The sequence below is a fragment of the Cyanistes caeruleus genome, unplaced genomic scaffold, assembly GCF_971803275.1.
Source record: "Cyanistes caeruleus unplaced genomic scaffold, bCyaCae1.hap1.1 HAP1_SCAFFOLD_100, whole genome shotgun sequence".
Lineage (NCBI taxonomy): Eukaryota > Metazoa > Chordata > Aves > Passeriformes > Paridae > Cyanistes > Cyanistes caeruleus.
In genome coordinates this window covers 427,081-448,902 of record NW_028255902.1, presented here as the reverse complement: position 1 = coordinate 448,902, position 21,822 = coordinate 427,081, and the positions used below count along the sequence as shown (strand labels likewise).

The 21,822-nt window shown below is 52.9% G+C and overlaps 3 protein-coding genes across 4 annotated transcripts in view; 2 read left to right on the top strand and 1 right to left on the bottom strand.

Annotated features, from left to right (window-relative positions):
• Nucleotides 1-21,822, bottom strand: part of LOC147646364 (maestro heat-like repeat-containing protein family member 7) — a 195,784-nt gene that overhangs the window by 70,099 nt on the left and 103,863 nt on the right. The gene's annotated exons all lie outside the window — the stretch shown is intronic.
• LOC147646363 (uncharacterized) overlaps nt 691-21,822 on the top strand; it is a 183,930-nt gene continuing 162,798 nt past the window's right edge. The window contains exon 1 of the mRNA XM_086873525.1: nt 691-1,066. Within this exon, the coding sequence (XP_086729651.1) occupies nt 691-1,066 (376 nt within the window). The remainder of the gene's footprint in view (nt 1,067-21,822) is intronic.
• Nucleotides 5,231-10,632, top strand: LOC147646370 (olfactory receptor 14J1-like). The gene is made up of 2 exons (XM_086873554.1): nt 5,231-8,553; nt 9,613-10,632. Exons 1-2 carry the CDS (start codon nt 8,523-8,525, stop codon nt 10,566-10,568), a joined length of 987 nt encoding a protein of 328 aa, XP_086729680.1. The 5' UTR covers nt 5,231-8,522; the 3' UTR covers nt 10,569-10,632.

Sequence of the window (21,822 nt, the reverse complement as noted above, 5' to 3'; positions counted from 1 at the left end):
GTTGGTTTATATGGGCACCAGATGCCCGGTGACTTCTAGGGATGGACTTGGAGAGTAGGAAACCCCTAACCCAAAGTGCTCATCCATTGCATTTTCTGAAACCAGGATTTGTCATTCCTAAACTTTGGCCGGATGGAGAAGGAGGCTGCGAGGAAGAGGAAGATGCCCCAGGACACCCAGGCAGGTGAGGAGGAAGTCAGTGCCCCTTTCCCCCTCTCTCCTGCTCCATCTCCCAGCCCAGCCTGGCCCCCGGCTGCAGGACAACCCCGCTGCCGACGCCGTCCTGCCGGGGACGCACTGGGGGGATCTCCTTCCCCTTCCCTCTGGCACGGAGGCAAATCCCATCCTCTCCTTGTCCTTCCTCCCCCAGACAAGGAGCTGAGGATGGTGACCAGGGAGGACAAATCCCCACGGCAGAACCTCGTGGAAGAGGCAATTTTGAGCAGCTCCACAATGCAGGAATCCAACGGGGAGGAAAAGCTTCCGAGATCCTGCAGGAGGAGGGGCTCCAAACCCATCCCAGGGTGCTCTGAGGAGGAAAGACCCACCCTGTGCCGGGAAGGCGGCCGGAGATCCAGCCAGGGCTCTGAGCTGGTGGTCCATGAGAAGCCTCAGGATGGGGAGAAGCCCTACAAGTGCTTGGAGTGTGGGAAGAGCTTCAGCCACAGCAACAGCCTGATCCGCCACCAGATGATCCACACTGGGGAATGGGCCTATGAGTGTGGGGAATGTGGGAAGGGCTTCAGCTGCGGCTCCCAACTCATCATCCACCAGCGCATCCACACTGGGGAGAGGCCCTACGAGTGTCCCGAGTGTGGGAAGAGGTTTCAGACCAGCTCCAACCTCCTCCTGCACCAGCGGATTCACACGGATGAGAGGCCCTTCCGCTGCCCTGACTGTGGGGAGGGCTTCAAGCGAAACTCCCACCTCATCACCCACCGGCACATCCACACTGGGGAGAGGCCCTTTGAGTGTGGGGAATGTGGGAAGAGCTTCAGCCACAGATCCAACCTCAATACCCACAAACACATCCACACTGGGGAGAGGCCTTACAAGTGTACCCAGTGTGGGAAGAGCTTCTCAGACAGGTCTAACTTTGGCAGACACCAACGGAGGCACCGGTAAGGGAAGCCCTACAAGTGCCTCAAAATACAGGAAGAGCTTTGTGCACTGCTCCAGTTTCATCCGCCCATGGAGAATCCACATTGGGAAGAGACCTGGTGATCCATGTTCCCTGGGATCCATGCTGGGAAGACACCTGTACCTTTTCCTGCCCATGGCAAGGACATGATGTGGGATCAAAGAATGTGAGACTGTGATCATGGTCCATTATATTCAATCCCACCTCAGGTCATTGCCAGGGGCAGGAAAAGGACTCCCTGTCTCTCACCAGAGAAGGGTGTCCTTTCTTGGCAGGAGGAAATACGTGGCCAGGAAGAGTCAGTTGGTGGTATTTTAGTTTTCCCTGTGAATGGTTTGTCTTATCCTTTTTGTTACGAAATGTATTTCTGTTCCTGTTTGTTCCTTATCTCGTTGCTGTTCTCAATAAATTGTTCTTATCCCAGCCTGGGATCTTTGCCTTTTGTGCTTTCCATGGGAGGTGGGAGGGAAGCGAGCGGCAGCGCGGTTTCAGCAGGAGCAGGAAATTGGGGAATGCCATTCCTGAAGCCCAGCCCATGGAAACCGAGCATCCCAGCTGGTGCCAGGCCTGGTTGCCATGGCAGCAGCCTTGGGAGCGGGTCCCTGGCTGGGGGCTGCGGGAACCTCTTCCCTCTGGTGCCCAGGGACAGGAGTGGAGGGAGCGGCTGGAGCTGAGGCGGGCAGGTTTAGGCTGGATGTGAGGAAAAGGTTTTTCCTGCGAGGCTGCTGGGGCACTGAACAGGCTCCCCAGGGAAGGCTCCCAGCTCCAGGGCTGGCTGAGCTCCAGCAGCGTTTGGCCAGCGCTGCCAGGCCCAGGCTGGGATTGTTGGGGTGCCCTGTGCAGGGCCAGCAGTTGGACTGGAGGATCCCCATGGCTCCCTCCCAACTCAGCCAATTCTGTGGCTCTGGGATCCCATGAGCCTGGGGATGGGACTGCAAATGGTTGCCATGGCAATGGGCTCTGGCGCCAGGCCTGAGCTGGTGTCCATGGCAACCATCCCTGGCATGGGGTCTCCATGGAGCTGCCAAGGGACTGACCATAGCAACAGGGGGCTGGTGATGGTTGCCATGGAATCAGAACATAACAACAAGGGGCTGGTGTTGGTTGCCTACCAAGGATCAGATTTGTTACAGACCCTCAGAGGGCACCATGGGGACATTCCAAGAGTCTCCAGGCTGTTAAGGAGCTGGAATGTCACAGGCAGAGACAGGGGCTCCACAGAGACCTCCCAGGGGTTTCTGGGGATGTTGAAGAGCCGTGTGGTCAGACGCAGTCACAGCAATTCCATGGTGACATCCCAGGGGACCTTGGGCTGCAAAGGCACTGCTCTGCCAAAGACACTCCCGGGGGCTCCACGGTGACACCCCAGGAGTCCCCAGGCTGCCAAAGAGCCGGGATGTCACAGACACTCCCAGGGCTTCCTGTCATGGGCAGAGTGGGAGCTTCAGGCAAAAGCTTTATTTCTTTATTGGAGAAACTCCTGCTGTGTCATGAGGTGGAAAAATGACACCCAACAGCCACCATGGATCCTCAAACCCCTTCAGGCTGCCTAGACTTTGAAATTCTTTCTATGAGAGGAGACTGGGAGCAGCTGGATCCAAACCCAGCCCCAGAGTTTGTTAAAGGTTTATGTGTAAATATTGGACAGGTGGAATTGAACCGTAATGCAATTTTCCCCACAGGATTAACAATGGAATATCAGATGTATTTATACAAATGCCACTGTGACTGATTCTGGCATGATTAGACAGATTTATTTACACCACAGAGTAAATAAAGAAAAAGAGTTATTTACTCCACAGTATAGGAGCTATAACAATTATTAGACTATAGTGCTCTAGGAAACAATTTTGAAGTGAACAGGGCTTTGCTGGAGTTGTTTGAGCCCATTCCAGGCACAGCCTCCTGCTCCAGCAGGAACTGCCTTTCCTGTGCCATGCCCAGGGCAGATCCCGCTGCAGGAAAAGCCCCAGGCCAGCCCCAAGCCAGGGAAGGGCTCGGGCACAAGTGCAGAGTGCCGTGCTGGGAGCTGTGCCAGGGACAGCCTGAGGCACCAAAGGCACCTTGGCAGCAGCAGCTGCTTCCAGGCCATGGCCAGAAGGCTCCCTTGGCACCCCGGCCTGGTGGCCAGCACTGCAGAGCTGCTGCTTCAGGGCTCATTTCTGGCTGGGCTCTGAAAAGCCACTGCTGCTCCAGGAGCCTGACTGGGAAGCAATTGGCCCCAGCACCTTGGGGACAAGATAATAATGAAACAACTCTTCATGGCAGCAGAGACAAGGCAGGGGCAGAGGAAAGGGGAGAGCCAGGCCCAGGGGACATGGCTGCAATGGTGATGGCTGTGAGGTCAGTGCCACTGCAGCAGCCTGGCTGGCCCTCAGCAGACATTCTGGCCAGGAGGGTTGTGAGGGCACCCAGCACATCAGAGAACCCACACAACAGCAATTCCATCCTTGGGGAGGGGCTTTCACTGTGTCAGGTTGCACAGAGCTCCTGCTCTGGGAGCAGTCCTGGGATGGGGCATCCATTTCTCTGGAAAAGCAGCTGCAGTTTTGTGCCACTCTGATTGTAAAATATTTTCTCCTTCTAACAAATCTAAATCCATTCTCCTTCAGTTTAATTATATTGATCCTTGTCAATGCAAGATTTGGTAGAAAATAACTTTGACCAGTGTTTCCATTTTCATAGACCATGGAGAAGACCCAAAATCGCCCAGGATGGGGTCTGGAGGCCTCATCCCATAAGCAGCAGGTAGAGGCTGAAGGCCCTGGGCTGTGCAGCTGCAAGGCCCTGCCAGAGGCAACTTGTGCAGCCCTTTGGCCATGGCTGCTGGCCCTGGGCCTGAGGCCAGCAGGGGACAAGTGACCCTGGCAGCCCTGGGGCCTCATTGCCTCCTTGTCCCTGCTCAGCAGCCTGGCAGGGGCCGCCCCATGGTGCTGCCCTTGGCATTGCACATCCCCACATGCCAGTGGCCCGGGAAGAGCCCTGAGCAATGAGGGAGGGACAGCATCTGCCTTGCCAGGGGCTGGGGCTCAGCCCTTGGCCCTTGCCATTCCTGAAACACATCCAGCTTTGCTCAGCACCACAGACACCTTTCCCTTGCTTGTCCCCAGCTGCCATCAGGGCCTCCAGTCTTCTGCTCTGCCTGGAACCTGGGGACGCTTTCTCACTTGTGTCTCTCATTTCAACTACAAGAAACTTCAGTGTTTCCATCTGACTTGGAGCCCTTGAGGAGTTTCTGGAGCACACTCTGAGGGACTGAGTGTGATGCCAAGAGCCCCAAAGGCCCGAGAGGGTGATGAAAGTGCTGGTGCTGTGTCTGTGCTGCTGAGCTGGGCTGGGCTCCTGGCCCAGAGGCAGCTCCTGGCAAGGGCAGCGCTGCAGAGAGACAGCTCTGGCCAGGAGCAGCTCCTGAGCACAGCCCAGCAGGGCTGGGGCCCTGCCAGGGCAGCTCAGGGACACAGAGAGCAGGCCCAGACAGAGCTGCCAGGGGCTCAGCACTGGCAGGGGCTGTGGGATGTGTCAGAGGGGGCTGTGTCCCAGCAGCACCTCTGTGGCTGTGTCCTGGAGCCCCAGAGCAGCTGTGATGTCAGAAAGGGGCTGTGTGACAGCTCTGAGTGGGTTGTGTGAGGTCACAGATGGGGCTGTGACATGACAGAGTTTGTTGTGTGAGGTCACTGAGCAGCTATGGCATCATAGAGGGGATTCTGTGACAGCACAGACCAGGCTGTGACTTCAGAGTGTGGCTGTATGACATCACAGTGTGGTCTGGGTGATATCACTTAGTGGGTTGTGACATCACAGAGAGGGCTGTGACACCAGAGCTTAGATGTACAACATCACAGAGAGGGTTGTGACATCACTGAGCAGACTGTGACACCACATGGTGGTGATATGAAATCCTAGAGTGGGCAGTGACATCATAGAAGAGCCATGTGACATCTCAGGACAGGTTGTATGACATCACAGTGCCAACTGTGACATCATAGAGTGAACTGTGACATCAAATGTTGTTGTGTGACATCACAGGAGGCTATGTGACATCATGAGCTGGTTTTGTGACATCTGAGGGAGGATGTGACATCACAAAACAGGCGGAGACATCACAGAATGGTGGTGTAACATACTGGGGCACGTTGTGTGGCATCACTGAGTGGGCTGTGACATCCCAGGCGGCTATTTGACATCTCAGGGGGCTCTGTGAGGTCACTGGGGAGGTCACTGCACACTGACCCCCCCTCACAGCTTCCCCGCAGAGAAGTCCAACGCTGCCCTTGCAGCAGCCTGTCTGCACAGAAACACTTCCAGGGCTCTCTGCATTTCCCTTCCCTCACTCTTGCCTCACTCACACACCTCCCAACAACCCACTTGGTGCTTTCAGCTGCAAGGAGTTCAAAGCTTGTCTGTCCTTCAGCAGCTGCTCTAATTCTGCCTTCAGCCAACTCTGGGGTTGTGTTTATTGTAGAACTCCCTGTGTGTCTGAAACATTCCTTGTGTGGCTCTGCCTTGGGGAAGGGGAACCTCCTTGGTGGCACCTTGGCCTTGGCACACACTTGAGGAGGGTGTCTGTTTTCCATGGGGAAACTCAGCAGTTTTAGATTGCTAAAATCAAAGAAGGAAAACCCCTCTTTGCATGAGTGCAGCCAGTTCTGTGAGCAAAGCAGGTCCCAGGGGAGTGAGGAGAGACAGGATGGGGCTGGGGAATGTGGAGCAAGGTTGTCCCCACTGGGTCAGACCTCAAGGCACAGCTTCTCTGACCTGGCCAGACCTCCTTAGGAGAGACCCTGGATCAATATCCATCACTGAGTGCTGCAATCACCTCTGCTCTAAAAAGAACAGTAAAAAAAAAGACACCCTTTTAAAATAGGAACAGATATTTCTTAGAAGTTCTTCAAACTATTTCTCCATAACCATTATAGGAAACTTTCCGAAGAACTGCACCAGACCAGAGGGAAATCAAGGCACAGCCATGGTTTGTTAGGACTTGCTTGATCCTAATGAGCCCCGTGGTGCATTTGGAGCTGAGCCCTTGAATGTCAGGGCCTGAGAGGAGATTGCACAAACCTTTCCAGGAGTCAAAGTCAGAGGAAAAACCCAAAGTGTCTCCAGGCATTAATGGGTGCCACTGAGGTCCATCCCCAACACAGGCTCCTCATGGACTCCTTGGAGGACAGAACTGGAGGCCAGGATTGCACAAAAACCTCCCAGAGACTCAGTGTGGGAAGGAAAATCCAAAGTAGCTGAAAAAGCCCTGAGTATCTCAAAGTATTGATGAGCCCCACTGAGTGTCAATGCAAAGCTCCCAAGGGACTCGTTAAAGCAGATAATTGGGGCCAGGATTGCACAAACTTCTTTTAGAGTCTGTATCAAAAGGAGATAGCAAGTATCTTAAAATAATTGAAGTACCTTGAAGCATTAATGAGCCCCACTGAGTGTTGTTACTGACAAAGGCTCTCAAGGGACTAATTACAGCAGATAATTGGAGGCCAGGATTGCACAAAGCTCTCAGAGACTCCAAGGCAAAAGCCAAAGTCCTTTGAAAAAGCTGCAGTCCCTGGGAGCATGAAGGAGCCCCCAGGGCCATTCCTGAGCAAGGCTCCCCAGGGACTCCTTCCAGCAGATCCCTGAGGCCACTGGCATGTGGGCTAGGGGGGATGCTGAGGGCAGGCCAGGGGGGTGACAGTGGCCAGCCTTGCTGGGGCTGTGCCAGGAGGCCCCAGGGCCTCAGGACAAGGTGTCTCCTCACAGCCCTTGCTGGCACAGCATTGGCTGCTTTTGCCCAGGGCACCAAGCCTTGGCTTCTCTTTGTCCCCAGCTGTCATCAGTGCCTCCAGTTCTCTGCTCTGCCTGGGGCCTGGGGACACTTTCTCAGTCACATCCCTCACTGGGACCCATTAAAAGTGAAAGAAACTTTGGAGTTGGATTCTGACTTGGAGTTCTTGAGAGGTTTCTTCCCCTCCCTGTCAGGGACTGATGTTCAGGGCCTCAGCACAAAGCCCCAAGAGGCTCATTAAAGTCCTGCTGCTGTGTCTGTGCTGCTGAGCTGGGCCAGGCTCCTGGCACAGAGGCAGCTCCTGGAAACCAAGAAGAGCTTCAAAAGCACATTTCTCTTGCTGAGCAGCTCTTCTGCCAGCCCAGCAGGGCTGGGGCACTGCCTGCAGCCACCCTGGGCACAGCCCAGAGGCACAGAGAGCTTCAATCAGTCAGGGCTGGGAAGGGGCTGAGAAGTGCCTGGGGCAGAATCCCTGCCAGCCCTTGACACAGGAAGCCTCTGGCTGCAGGACAATGCAGCTGCAGCTCCTGGAGGCATCTCCTAAAGCTGGAACATGCCAGTGCCTACAGACTCTGTGAGTACATTCTCTGCCTGTCCCTTGTGCAGAGCAGCCAGGGGTGCCCAGGGCTGTCCTGCAGAGCAGGGTCCTGCAGCCCAGGGCGCTGTGCTGGGGCAGGGACTCTGCTGCCTGCCAGGGACAGCTCTCAGCCGGCCCGGGGAGCTGCTCCCAGCGCTGGGGAGAAGCTGTGGGGGGAAGGAGCCACCCTGAGCAGGGCAGGGGCTGCTGCTGAGAGGGGCTGTGTGGGGCAGGGCTGCTCCCAGCTCCAGACCTGCCTGGGCACAGCTCCAGAGGACACTTCCCAAAAGAAGCTGAGACTGGGATTGCTATAAAGATCAGGAGCTTTCCTGAGACTGTTTTCTATTTCTTGCTTTAAGCAGGGTGGAAAAGTTGAGATGATGACACAAAGATTTTTGCTTTTTATCTATGTTCAGTAATTTTTTAGATCTGTAAATGACTATTATATAACTATATAATTATAATCCTTAATTAAGTCTATAAAACTACTAGTATATACTTATATAACTATTATTCTTTATTAACTCTAATATGATTCCTAACTTTTCTCTTAGATTTTAGAACAATAATCTGATCTTCTAAATACATTTCTGAAATACTGTATTGTCTTATCATCAGGGACAGAAGCTACAAGAAGAGCATTTTGTTTTGTAACCAGAATGTGAGCAGTCATAACAAAAAGTGGGGCAAAGAAACCCTTGGACCTATTCCAATGGGTTGACTCAGGGGTGTGTAACTGGGGCAGCTGAATCTCCTATTGAATGTTTCTGTTAAATATCCTAATTAATCAATCTTAATAAATTGCTGAAATAAGGGGCCGGGTGTGCCTCAACCCCACTGGGACACCCGGAAGTTTCCTATAAAGGTCTGCTTTTTACTTTACTGTTCCAGCACTGTTGCAAAAGGGTTTGTTTTTTGTTTTTTTTTCTCTTGATTATAGACAAGAGGAGGATGAGAGAAGCAGAAGAGGAATTGTAATCCCAGAATCACAGAACATTCTGAGTTGAAGGGGACACACCAGGAACAGCAAAGTAATGTTGGAACATTTACAGAGATGTCAGAATTGTAAGTTTGGTGCTCTGTCTCTCTGCTGGGAGGCTCCTAAACAGCCTAAATGCACTGCTCTGATATTGTCATTGGTATCTGGGGCTCTCAGGGAGGCTCTGGCATCTGCAGCAGCTGAGTCAGGCCCTGCCCTTGGGATTGCTGCCAGGCAGGTGTGTCCATGGGAATGGGGTGTCCCAGCTTCCCTGTGACCTGTGGGGCTGTGGGCAAAGCAGTCCATGGCAAAGGGGAATGAGCTGAGCCCCCTCCCTGAGATCCCATCATGGGCACACCTGGGGATCTCCTTGCTGTGTCCTTCCAAGCTCTGAGCTGCCCTCCTGGCTGCAAATCTGTGCCAGAGCCTCTCAGAGTTCCCTGAATGTCCCACAGGGAAGGGCAGAGATGCCACAGCTGAGGAAATGCTGTTGGCTCTGCCAAGGGAGCCGTGAGTGTCCTTGGCAGAGGGGGGTGCTGAGACCTTGCCCAGAGACCTTTAGAGAGGGTGAGACATTCAGGGATCCCTCTGCTCTGGGCAGGGCCTGGTTTATGCCAGGGTGACACAGGAGTGTGATTGTGCTCTGATTCCAGCCAAAGGTGCAAACCCAGGGCAGTTGGGAACAAGCCCATCCAGCCCCTCACCTTCCCTAAGCCACAGGGAATCCTTTGCCTCTCACATCTCTCAGTGGGAAATTCTGAGTGCAGCAGAAATGCTGGGGATTTCTGACCTCAGAGAACCAGGAATGATTTGTGGGTAGGAAAACAATTTGTAAAACCAACTCCTGCTATACTTTAGAAGTGTGTGTGCAGATGGCAACAAGACTTCCAGCATTAGGAGTGATTCCCCTGACAAATCCTGAATTTCCAGCCTTTTCCCTCTCCTGCATGGCCACAAACCCAGGGCGGCAGATCAGGGATGGCTCCTGGAGAGCCCCCAGACACAGGACTGGCTGCTCCTGGCACACTCAGACAGCACAGCTGGAGCTCAGTCAGGGACCTGGGTGAAGTTTTCCCAGAGCAGAAACAAGGGTGGGTGATCCCAGCCTCTCCTGATTTGTCACTGCTCTTTTTCTTCATGAACAGGTCCCCATGTGCATCCACAGCAAATGTCCAACAGCAGCTCCATCAGCCACTTCCTCCTGCTGGCATGGGCAGACACGCGGCAGCTGCAGCTCCTGCACTTCTGCCTCTTCCTGGGCATCTCCCTGGCTGCCCTCCTGGGCAACGGCCTCATCATCAGCGCCGTAGCCTGCAGCCACCACCTGCACAGCCCCATGTTCTTCTTCCTGCTCAACCTGGCCCTCACTGACCTGGGCTCCATCTGCACCACTGTGCCCAAAGCCATGCACAATTCTCTCTGGGACAGCAGAGACATCTCCTATGCAGGATGTGCTGCACAGCTCTTTTTTTTTGTGTTTTTTGTCTCAGCAGAGTATTTCCTCCTGACCATCATGTGCTACGACCGCTACGTGTCCATCTGCAAACCCCTGCACTACGGGACCCTCCTGGGCAGCAGAGCTTGTGCCCACATGGCAGCAGCTGCCTGGGCCAGTGCCTTTCTCTATTCACTGCTGCACACAGCCAATACATTTTCCCTGCCCCTGTGCCATGGCAATGCCCTGGGCCAGTTCTTCTGTGAAATCCCACAGATCCTCAAGCTCTCCTGCTCCAAATCCTACCTGAGGGAACTTGGGCTTCTTTTTTTTTCTATCTGTTTAGCACTCGGCTGTTTTGTGTTCATTGTTTTCTCCTATGTGCAGATCTTCAGGGCTGTGCTGAGGATCCCCTCTGAGCAGGGACGGCACAAAGCCTTTTCCACCTGCCTCCCTCACCTGGCTGTGCTCTCCCTGGTTATCAGCACTGTCATGTTTGCCTACCTGAAGCCCCCCTCCATCTCCTCCCCATCCCTGGATCTGGCAGTGTCAGTTCTGTACTCGGTGGTGCCTCCAGCCCTGAACCCCCTCATCTACAGCCTGAGGAACCAGGAGCTCAAGGCTGCAGTGTGGAGAATGATGACTGGATGGTTTCAGAAACATTAAACTGCTGGCCAATTTCTGCAAATCACTTGTAATAAAAGTCATCTTTGATACTTCTTGGTGGTTTCATTTAGGAGGTTCTTTTTCTTTGTTTTACTATTTTAAATTGTCCACAATAAAATGTTATTTTTTGTGCCATTTCTCATATGGATTCTCCCCACTTTCCCTGTGGTCACACACTGTGTCAGTGAGGGGCTGTGCTCTTGGTGGCTTTAAAGGAACTAAAAATTCTCCCAGTAAAGTTTTCTCCAGAGATGCCCCTTTTGTTCCCTTCTCTGGAGCTGCAGCAGCAGTGTCTGTGTGCAGAGCTGGGGGCAGATCAGTGCTGGCACAGCAGCTGTGCCCAGGAGCAGCAGCACTTGGTGTTGCCAGTGCTGCTCCCGTGCCACTGCCCCGCTGCCCTCCTGGCCCTGGTGTTGCTGCAGGGCCTGAGTGCTCTCGGGGCTGGGCACAGCCCTGGGGGTGGCAGTGCCGGGGCTGCAGCAGGGACAGGCCATGGGCACTGCTGGGGCAGCGCTGACGCCTCAGGGCAGGGCCTGGCGGCTCCAGGCTCCTTGCCCAGGCTCTCTCAAGAACACGGCCAGGCCAAAGCTCAGCACAGAAAACCCCCGTGAGCAGCCCCAGGCTGGCCGTGGGCAGGCTGGGGGCAAACAGCATGGCTGGGGCTCAGCAAGGTCCCTGGGGGAGATGGGAAGGAGCAGCAGAGCAGGGGCTGATCCATCCCCACTGCGCTGGACACCCCAGGGCAGCGTCCCAGAGCGTCCTCATGGAGCTGCCAACAACATCCCCCCTGTGCAGCCCTGGCCTCTCCCCCAGCTCAGAGAGGTGCCGCATCCTTGCAGGCACATGTCATGAATAAAATCTCTCAAGAAATCCACCCCGGATAAAATACTGTGTTTAGTTATGTACAGTTAATATTCTTATCACATTTGTAAACCTTGTACCCCTTGTTTACTCTGATGGTTATTAGTAATTACTTATTAATTAATTAATTAATTAGTAATTAATTACTTACCAGTTTCTGAAGTGTTTTAAAGGTTCTTATGAGACATTCCTGTACCCTTTCCCCTTACTTCCCTGCTACCTTGTAACAGAGCTGCTCCCATGGGGGCTAAATCCAACTAACAAAAGCAACCCATTAGAAAGGTATGCCACAGAACGAGGCAACTCCCATGGTCGCTGTGCCACATTAGAACAAAGAAACTCCCAGGAAGCTGTGTAACCGAGTAATATGCAAACTAAGGCATGCAGGACACCAAAACAATGAGCTAACAGAGGAATAAAAGGACAAGGAAACATATTCGAGCAAGCTATGATGCAAGATCATCTTCCTGCATCACCTAAACCTGCTTAGAAACCATCTTCCTGCATCACCATGACCTAAAGAGGACTGGAAAGGACTGACAGCCCTAGACAGTGAACCAGGACGACAGGTCCGTGACTACTCTCATGAGGATGGAAGCCTCAGCTGTGCAGTGTGTGCTGCAAAGCTGAATTGTGTCTCCTCTTTGGAGCTGACAGTTTGGGAATGGCCGTGGTGCAAACAACCCCTCGGGCCCCTGACACCCCAAGAGCTGAATCCTAATAAAGGTATCAAACAGGAGTTTTGTCTCCTGGCCAATTTCTTTCACTTACCGTGTGCTGCACGGGCCGTGGCGGAGGGGCCCTGGACCCACCCGGAGCTCCTCCCAGAGCCCAGCGGACTCCAGCTCAGCGGGGGCCGGCAGCGGGGCACGGCTTAGGCTCGGCAAGGTGTGAGCAGCCGTGGTCCGGCCCAGCCTCAGCCGGGGTCCCGCAGCCTCCCGTCCCCACCCGGTCACTGCTGGGGCCAGCCCGGCCCCGCCAGGCCGAGCCTGTGCGATTCAGCCCTTCTGGGACACAGGGCCAGAAAGACTTCAGCCCTGAAGCAGCAGGCTTTGAGTTCAAGCCTTGGGAAGCACTTGCCAAAGGCTTGATGGCAATTCATACGTTCATCAAGTCACCCCACTGAAAGTTATGTTTCTAGAATCTTCCTGTATCTCTCCCCCGATTGATTGCAATTTGTCGCAGTATTTTGCATCTTTCTAACCCCAGTCTGTGTCTGGACCCACGCCCTCAGACTGCGCCCTCACACCTCCCTGTCGTGGTTTTAAACCAGTAACTAAAAAACTACTTATTTTTTTGTTGTGAGATATGGATTAAAACAAGAGCAAAACAGGCTTAAGACTTAAAGGAATAAAGACAGTTTATTAACAAACTACAAGAATGAGAATACCAGAATAAACTTTCAGAAAACCTCCTTATCTTCTACATCTTAACTATTTCTCTGTACACATGACAACATAGAGACAAATAACTTTAGGACTTTGGTGGTTAAAAACAGTCTTAATTCTTGCTACAGTCTTTCATCAGTCTTTGTAGAGAAACAGAAGTCTCTTTCTGTTAGCTTACGGAGTTTCTCACGAGAAAACTATTTTTCATCATAGTTTTCTATTTCTCTAATGCCAGCTGCCCGGAAATCTGTCATTAGATCTTCTCCTCCCATTTCACATCTCCAAGGTGTGTATGGGTCACAGAGTTTAGGAATCTTATTTTAAGGATAAGTTATTCAAAGGCAGAAGTCTTCTTCATTTGTCTCTGTGAGCCTTCCTGGAAAACAGTTTTCTCTTTGCCCTCAAAGCTTCAAAATCTTCACTCAACTCAATTCCAGCAACTCACAGTATCACAAGCACTCTCTCTGTCTCTCTTCTGCTCAAAAGTTACACTTTGAATATCTCACTCCTCCTAATACTCTTATCATGAATTAAAGGAGTCTTTTTATACTATTATTGTCCATCTCCATAGCTTTAACAGAAAGATATTTCAGCTGTAAAGCATCTCCTTATTCTCTCTTTCTTATTTAAACTTAACTCTTTTCTTCACTGTTTTTGGTGGTTCTATGATGTCTCCTCTATGTTGATTGTCTCTCTCTCTCTGTCTTTCTGAGAAAAGGAGTAATCTGTATGTTTATCCAGGTAGTAAAAGAATTAAAAGCTTTAGGAAAACTGCAAGAGTTCATGGTGTTAAGTTTCAGTCTAGCAGCAAAAACTGAAAACCAAGCTCGGCTGGCCAGCGCTGCTTCTCTTCTCCCTCCCCCCCCCTCCACCCCGCGGCCTTGTAGGCCTGGAGAGGGGGGGAGGAGGCCAAGACAGAGCCTGCTACTTTGTCCGAAGCCGGAAACCAAAGAAAGCAAGAGAATTCTGTCTGTACTTCTTAAGGGGGTGTTTACAAGTTGAATTCACTTTTTAATGGTCAGATCTGCTGTCAATTCTTGAAAATGACCCATAATTGGTCAGGAGGGAAAAACTCCCATCAGCCACCAGCAGCTTCAACTTCCTCTCCCTCCAAGCTGTCTTAAAGGTAAAGCTACCCCATGACACTCCCCTAGATATTGTTGTGTCTGGCCCTAGGCCTGGTCTTTGCACTTTGCTCCTGTGCTGCGCAGGCTTTATGGGCCTCATCCCTACTTGATTTTCCTATTCCAGTTGGTTTTGGGGACTCCAGCGAACCCGCTCCTTTAATTTCCTCCTCGGTTGCCCGGGTGTCAGGGGACGCTGAAGCTTTAAGGATTGTTGTGGCCACTGTCAGCACGACTGCAAGGGCCGCAGTGCAGCGGGGCCCGGCCCGACCGGCAGCCGGGTACCTCCTCAAAGGTGGAAGCAAGAGAGAGATTTCCCGGGCTTGCCTGTCTGCAAAATGTCAATCTCACCGAGGTGGATCCAGCTTTTTAAATGCTTTAATAGGTAGTCAGTTCCCACAGCTAGCCAGCTCTTGGATTTTGCTTGGCTCAGAGGCAGCTCTCGCTTAGCAGCTCCTCTCAGTAAAATCATTTCCATGGGGGGCTTCTTCCCTGCTCACCAAATAGCAATTCATGCAAAAGCAGCACAAACTGTTCTTCCTATCCTCCTATCTTTGCCAGAGAGTGCCTTTCAAAGGGATAATAATTGGGAATGGGGGGGTTTACATTTTCCATTGCAAAGGAGCCTCCTGCTCCTTCTTCTTTCAAACGAAGACACACACGGTCTCCTTTTGCACCTTCACTTGGCCCCAGCCACTCCTGATCATTTGAAGGAGCGGCTCAGAAGAAGGGGCTGCAATCCCCCAAGGCCTGGGCTGCTCCAGGCTGCTCCTGGTGCCTTGGGCTGTTGAAGAGGTGTGGAGTGCCCTTTGTGACACAGGCACGGGGTGCTGGGGTGCCCTTTGTGACACAGACACGGGGTGCTGGGGTGCCCTTTGTGACACAGGCACGGGGTGCCGGGGTGGCCTTTGTGACGCAGGCACGGGGTGCCTGGGTGCCCTTTGTGACACAGGCACGGTGCGTCAGGGCCCGTGGTGACGCGGGACCTTGTGGTGCCCAAAGTCCATTGTGACATGGCAGAGCCCCGCCCCGGCTGGGGGGTATATAAAGGGCTTGTGGGGCCTGGGTCAGTCCCAGGACAGTGGCTGTGTCCAGGTACCTGTGTGCGCCAGAGGACTGCAGGCACGGAGGAGGAGAAGGCAAAGCCCAAGTCCCAGCCCCACAGGCCCTGGCCCGGCTCACAGAGAGCCCAGGCCTTGAGGAAGCAGCAGGAGGAGGCTGAGAGGGCAAGCAGAGGGAGGAGAGGAGCCGTGGAGTCCTGCGCTGAGGAAGAGCCAGAGCTCTGCCGAGGAGAAATGCACAAGTTCCAGCAAGGGACTCCAGGGGAAGCCTGCACTGAGCCACAGCTGTCCCCAGGAGAAGCCCAGAGCTGCCAGGAGCTCTCTGAGTGGGATGAAGGCCTTGTGCAAGAGCTGGTCCAAGTATGGGGGAGCTACTGGCATTTCTGGGACTGGGATGAGGGCAGGGAGCAAGAGCCCTCCCCAGCTGTCTCCGAGTGGGGCGAGTGCAGGGAGCAGGATCCGTGGCAGGCGGACAGCGATCACTGTCAGGAATTCTCAGATTGGGAAGAATCTCCTGAGCAGCGGATGTCCCCAGGAGAAGGCACGAGCCGCCGGGCACTCTTGGACTGGGAAGCTTGCCGCAAGCAAGAGCTGTGCCAGGATGGCCAGGAGGTGACTGGAGGCAAAGCAAAGAGAAAATCCTCCAGGTCCAGCAGGGATGATGACAGTGATGGAGAGCTGGCTCAGGACAGCAGGGAATACTGCGACATCCTGTGCAGCCAGCTCAAGGCCTGGCAGCGGGAGGACGATGACTGGGATGAGGTGAGTGTCCTGGAGCTGCACGAGGAAGGAGAAGAGGCCAGGCAGCAGAGACTGGCAGATTTAGCCCGAGAGGGAATCCTGCTGCCTGTCCCTCGAGAAGCTTGGGTGGAGTGCCAGGAGCCCGAGCTGTGCCCGCAAGAGCAACTCTGTGCCGGGCCTGGCCCTCTGGCAGCCCAAGCCACGGTGGAAGATGTCTCTTCTCCTGGGCAGCCGCTTCCCCACAGGAAAGGCTGCTCGCTCTTGAGGTGGGCACTGCAGGGGCTGCGGGCACTGCGGGCGCTGCGGGCGCTGCAGGTGCTGCGGGGGCTGTGGGCACTGCGGGGGCTGTGGGGGCTGCAGGGGCTACAGGGTCTGTTCCGCTGCCCCTGCCTGGCGGCACAGCCACAGGATCAGCGCCCGCTGCCAGCAGTGCCGGGCTGCAGATGGCGGCTGCCCCGCGGCCTGCCCGGCGCCCCGAGGGAGCCGCACGGGCTGCCCCGGCCTGCGCTGGCCCTGCGGGCCGAGTCGGCCCCGGCCGCTCTGCAGCACCCCCGGGGCGGCTCCCCGAGGGCACACGGCAGCCCAAAGCGGCACCCGAAGGGGGACCCTCGCTGCCGGGGCTCAGCGCCGCATCCCGGCCCATCGTCCGGCCGGGAAGGCACCTGGAAAGTCATCGGCTCCCAGCGGCAGCCTGGCACCGCCAGCGGCACCCCTGCACCGGGTCCCCGAGGGCCACAGCCACACGGCTCTTGGCCCTTTGCAGGGACACTGGCTCCAGCTCCTCCCTGCTGGACTCCAAGGCCATTTCCTCTCCTCCGGAAAGGACTCCATGCTGATCCTGGGGCACTTTGGCCATGAGGAATGGACACAGACAGGAGGTGTTGCTCCCAGGACACGACGGCGGCCTGCTGGACTGCAACACACACAATTCTAACAAAAGAAAAGAAAGTTGTGTTTAGGAAGTAGTTGTAGGAAAGAAAAAAAACCCAACCCCCCCCCCACTAAAACCTGCATAAGACCCTCCAGAAACCAAAAAATGATAAAGAATAAGAATAGGAATATTAGGAAGAAGAGGTAGAAGCTGAAGTAGATGAAGACGTAGTAGTACTTAAAACATGGAAAATTAAGAATAAGAATAAAATGTTGGAGTCTGGAATACAGAGTGTGTGCCCTTGTTTCTGACACTTAGTTATAAGATCCAGGTATAGGTTCCCCCAGGCAGGGCAGGTCCCTGGGTGCTGCCCCTGGCCCAGATAGTTTTCAGATGGGAAAAACTATCAGAGGTAAGGTTTTAGAAGACAAAATGTCTTCCCTGCTGACAGCACCGTAAGGAATAGCTGCAGGGCAGAGTTTTAAAAACCGAGGTTGTCTTGACCTCTCTACAGCTTTGCATGGTGCTCAGCATGATAGATCAGGGGAAAAAATATTATAGTGGGTCAGACACATCACATTGCAACAGAGATGCAACAGCACCCCTGATTTTTCCATGGTTCTGGATGACAAGAACTAGGATACTGCATTTAATATGACTACAAGAAGGGTTTGGAAAGACAGAGTTCAGAAAAGAGCAACAAAATAATTAAGGGACTAGAGGGATTTACCTATGAGGAAGATTAAAAGAACTAAATCAATATGTCTAGTTTGGCTAAGTGATAACTAAGGAGAGGCATTTCAACCATCTACAGATATTTGACTGACACACACACACCCTAGGGAAGGAAAGGAATTACTTAGCAGGAAACAAGCAGGTATATCAGGGAGTAATGGAATGAAATTAAGAAAGAGAAAACTGTGGAATTTAAGGCAAATCCTCCTGACAATGGGTTCTAATAGTCTGTAGAAAACATACCAGCATATGTGCAACATATGGGAACAGTCTTGCATTGATAAGGAGGGAGACTTAAGTGACTTGATGGGCCTTTCCAATCTCAAATATTTATGATTCTATAATGTTGTGGTTTTAAACCACTAACTAAGAAAATTACTTACTTCTTGCTGTGAGATATGGATTAGAATAAGAGCAAAACAGGCATACAACTTAAAAGGGGAAAAAAAAAGAAAGTTTACTGACAAACCACAATAATAAGAACACCAGAATAAACTTCCAGAAAAACTTTTCCATCCCCTATCTACTTACTATTCTTTTGTTCACATGACAACAGAGACAAAAACTCTGGAACTCTGATAGTTAAAACAGTCTCAATTCTTGCTAGTATGTTCACCAGTCTTTATAGAGAAACAGAAGTTTCTTCTTGTTAATTTATGGAGTTTCTCACAAGAAAACTATTTTTGTTATAGTTTTCTATTGCCCTAATGTTAGCTGCTCAGAGCTGCTATTATTAGAGTTCACTCCTCCCATTTTCACATCACTCTGAAGTAAGTATGGGCCATGTGTCTAGAGATAACATTTTTAAGGATAAGTTATTCAAAGGCAAAAAAAAAGTCTTCTTCATCTGTTTCTGTGAGCTTCACCAGAAAACAGTTTTCTCATGGCCTCTCAGGGCTTCAAATCTCTCAACAGTTTTCTCATGGCCTCTCAAGGCTTTTAATCTCTTAGTACTTCACTATACTATAATTACTCTTTACTCAAATTTACACTTTGAACACTATTCTTCTCTAGATCCTATATCATGAATTAAAGGAGTTCTTTTCAGGACTTCATTGTCCATCTCCATAGTTTTAACAGGGAGATATTTCAGCTTAATTAAAGCATCTTCTTAATTCTCTACCTTTCCTGAAGCTTCTTTTCTTTCTTGTCACTGGTAGTTTATAAAGTCTCTTTTCATGTTGATCTTTCTTTCTCTCTCTCTCTGGATAAAAAGATTAATCCGCAAGTCTCATCTGGGTAATGAAAGAGTTAACATCTTGCCCAGGCTTTTGTAGATGGTTTGGGGATCTCTGCTGAACAGGAGCTGGAGCCGTCTGCGATGGAAAGTTCCTCATGGCTGCTCTGGAGCGTGTGGTCGCTGTTCTAACCAGCTGCAAGTCCAGGGCCTCTCTCCTTCTTCACTGGGCAGTTTCTAGTGAATGTAGTTACAGCAAAACCTGCAGCCGAGCCAGAGATCGGCTCGGCCCGGCCCGGGCCCGAGGAAAACCTTCCCCAGGGCCCCCATCTCCCGGCCGGGAGACGGGGCAGGCCCGGCCCCATCCCCGCCCGGCCGCATGGCCTGGGCAGGGACGGGAGGCCTGGAGCTCTGCCACCCTCCACAGCCAGGAAACAAAGAGAACTCAGAGAGCTCTGCTTTTACATTTTAAGGTAGGGTTCACAAGTTGATCCCACTTTTCAATGGCCTAAACTGCTGTCAATTCCCAGCAATGACCAATAATTGGTCAGGAGAAAAGACTCCAAGCACTTCCCAGCAACTCCAACTCCCTTAAAGGTAAAGTAACTCCATGACAATATGGTGAGTTATGTGGATGGTTGTCAGCTCCCTTTCCTGCCTAGAAATCCTGAAACTGCTTCTAAATGCTGTTCCCTTCAGCTCTTGGACACCTACTGACACAGAACTGGGAAAAAAATGCCCTGGCCATGGCTTACAAGGTGAGTTCTGCCAAAGTTAGAGCTCTGTGGGAAATCTCTATCCATCCCTATCCTTTTAATATATCTGTACGTGGGGGTGTGCATGGATGTGTCTTGTATGGAAAGGAAGGAGTGTGCAAACAACGTGACTGACACTTTCACTCTCTGTGTTCATTCCATACTCATGGGTAGAAAGATATTATGGAAACCTTTGCAAGGACAGAGCTTCTGTCCATGGATACAGAGACATCCAAGAGCCCCTGGCACAGACAGACCCTTCTGTCCATGGATACAGAGACATCCAAGAGCCCCTGGCACAGACAGACATTGCTGCTCTTCAGCCACAGACTGGATGAGTCCCTGAGACTGGGGCTTGGCCTTCCTCGTGGAGAGGGGCATCAAGGAAGGCTGCAGTGTGATGGAGACTGTGATGGGTTGGGAACTCACTGGGGGAAAGGAGGGAGCAGTTGTGAAGTAAAAGGCAGGTGGGGGACAGAACTGTGCAGAGAAGGGCTGAGCTACAGGTTGAGCAAGATGAAAAATGTCATTTGGGGTCATCCCAGATGGATTTAATTTCAGAAGTTATGGAACAAGTTTAATTTTTGGGGGGTGTCATGTTTTCCCTTGGAGGTGGACACTCTGCAGACTTGAGCTGCAGTGCCAAAATGCTCAAGTCTCTGCTGCAGGTCACAGCGTTTCTTCTTTGGCTGATCCCGGCCCGGTGCTGAGCCCAGCAGAGCCCTGGCAGAGCCCAGAGCAGCCTCAGCATCCGCAGAGCCCGGCTGCAAGGAGAGAAAGCAGAAACCGCCCGTCAGCTGAAGGCTCCTGTCCCCTTGTCCCAGCCAGCCGCGGTGCCCAGGCCATGCTGGCCGTGCTCAGAGCTGGGCCCAAAGCTGCCCATCACTGCTGCCTTGGGGAGCAGAGCAGGAGGGCAGGACATGTGCCCAGCCTGCAGCCAGCCACGGCAGATCCAGCCCCTCAGCAGCTGCCCAGAGCGGGATGCTCCTGTGCCCGCTGCCATCTCCCAAAAGCTCTTGTCCCTCCCATGCCAAGGAGATGAGGACCCACCTCACACCATCCGCTGCCACAAGAAAAGCTGGTCCCAAACGATGTCCTCAGTCTTCTCCAAGGGCACGGCCCATCCACGCCACAGCTGGTCCCAAGCACTTCCTGATCCAGACTGGACCCCACCTAGAACGCTTCCTTTAGAAAAACAAACAACAAATTAATGAAAATAGGTTACAGACAAAAAGGGGGAACAAGAAAAATGGTAAAAAATCTTATGTCTGTCAGGAGCTTGAGGAAAGCCCAACCCCTACATTCTAGGGAAAAACCCACCCATGGGTGAGAGAAGCCCATGCTTTCTCCCTTTCCCCCTGCACTGTCCCCCAAAATCACGGTGATCCCAAAGCAAAGCAGGGGAGTGGAGCAGCCCAAGCCCTTCCTTGGCTGCACAGCAAAGCAGCCGTGCTCAGGTTCTGGAGTCCCACCTGTGCTCCTGCCATGGGGGTTTGTTTGTGTCGGGCTGGCTGCCCCAGCCCCAGCCCGGGGCACGGTGGGTGCTGGGGGCTGTTGGCAGGGCAGGATCCCACTCCCATTTCGTAACCACCCCAGCCCACGTTCCCAGCCCTGCCAAAAACCAGCTGGGCAGCCACTGAGGAATCAGTTGCATCTGCCCCAGCAAAGGGGAAACCTTTGGTTCCCGGCCAATGCACAAATCTGGGAGCATCCCCCTGGGTCTGGACTTACCTGAAAATTCCCTGTGGAGCCTGGCTTTGAAGAAGGTGCCAGAATCAAAGTCCATCATCGCCAGCTCCCGCTGGCCAGGTGGAGGAAGAGGTTGTCATCCTTGCTGTTGTCCTCCATGTCTCCAGCAGCAGCAGCAGCAGCCCCACCTGGTACAGCTTCTCCAGGGGCTCCTTCTTCCCTGGGGTGACACCAGGCTGTCAGGGTTCTGCCCAGGGCCTGGCTGTCAGTGAAGCAGGACAAGCAAAACCAGCTCAGATGGTGCCCACCAGTGCTGGGCAGAGCAGCTCAGCTCCAGCACAAGGGCTGTGTGTTCCCATTCCATGACCCCAGTGCAGTGACACAGGCAGGACAAAAAAGTCTGGGTTTCTTTGCTGCTGATTGCCAGGGCATGTGTGGAGCTGTAACTTACCAGGTCCCTGCATCACTGTGCCTGTGGCTCTCTCCCTTCTTCTAGGGCTGATGAATATCCTGCATCCAGGGATCGCAGGACAGGTCTTCTAATGAGGGCCTGTCCAAGGAGTTCAGGGATAAACACCACCTGATCAGAATCTGGCAGTCTGGGGAGAGAAACCACAAACCACTGGTCAGTTGGAGAAGGCTCCTGTCGGCTTTGCCCCACTATTCCCGTGCCCAGGCCACGCTGGATGTGCTCAGAGCTGGGCCTAAACTTTCCCATCAATTCTTTGTTTTGGAGGAGAGCAGGAGAGCAGGACATGTGCCACCTCCTCAGCAGCTGCCAGAGCGGGATGCTCACGAGCCCGCTGCTGTCTCCCAACACTGGTGTTCCCCCCGTGCCCAGAGATGAGGATC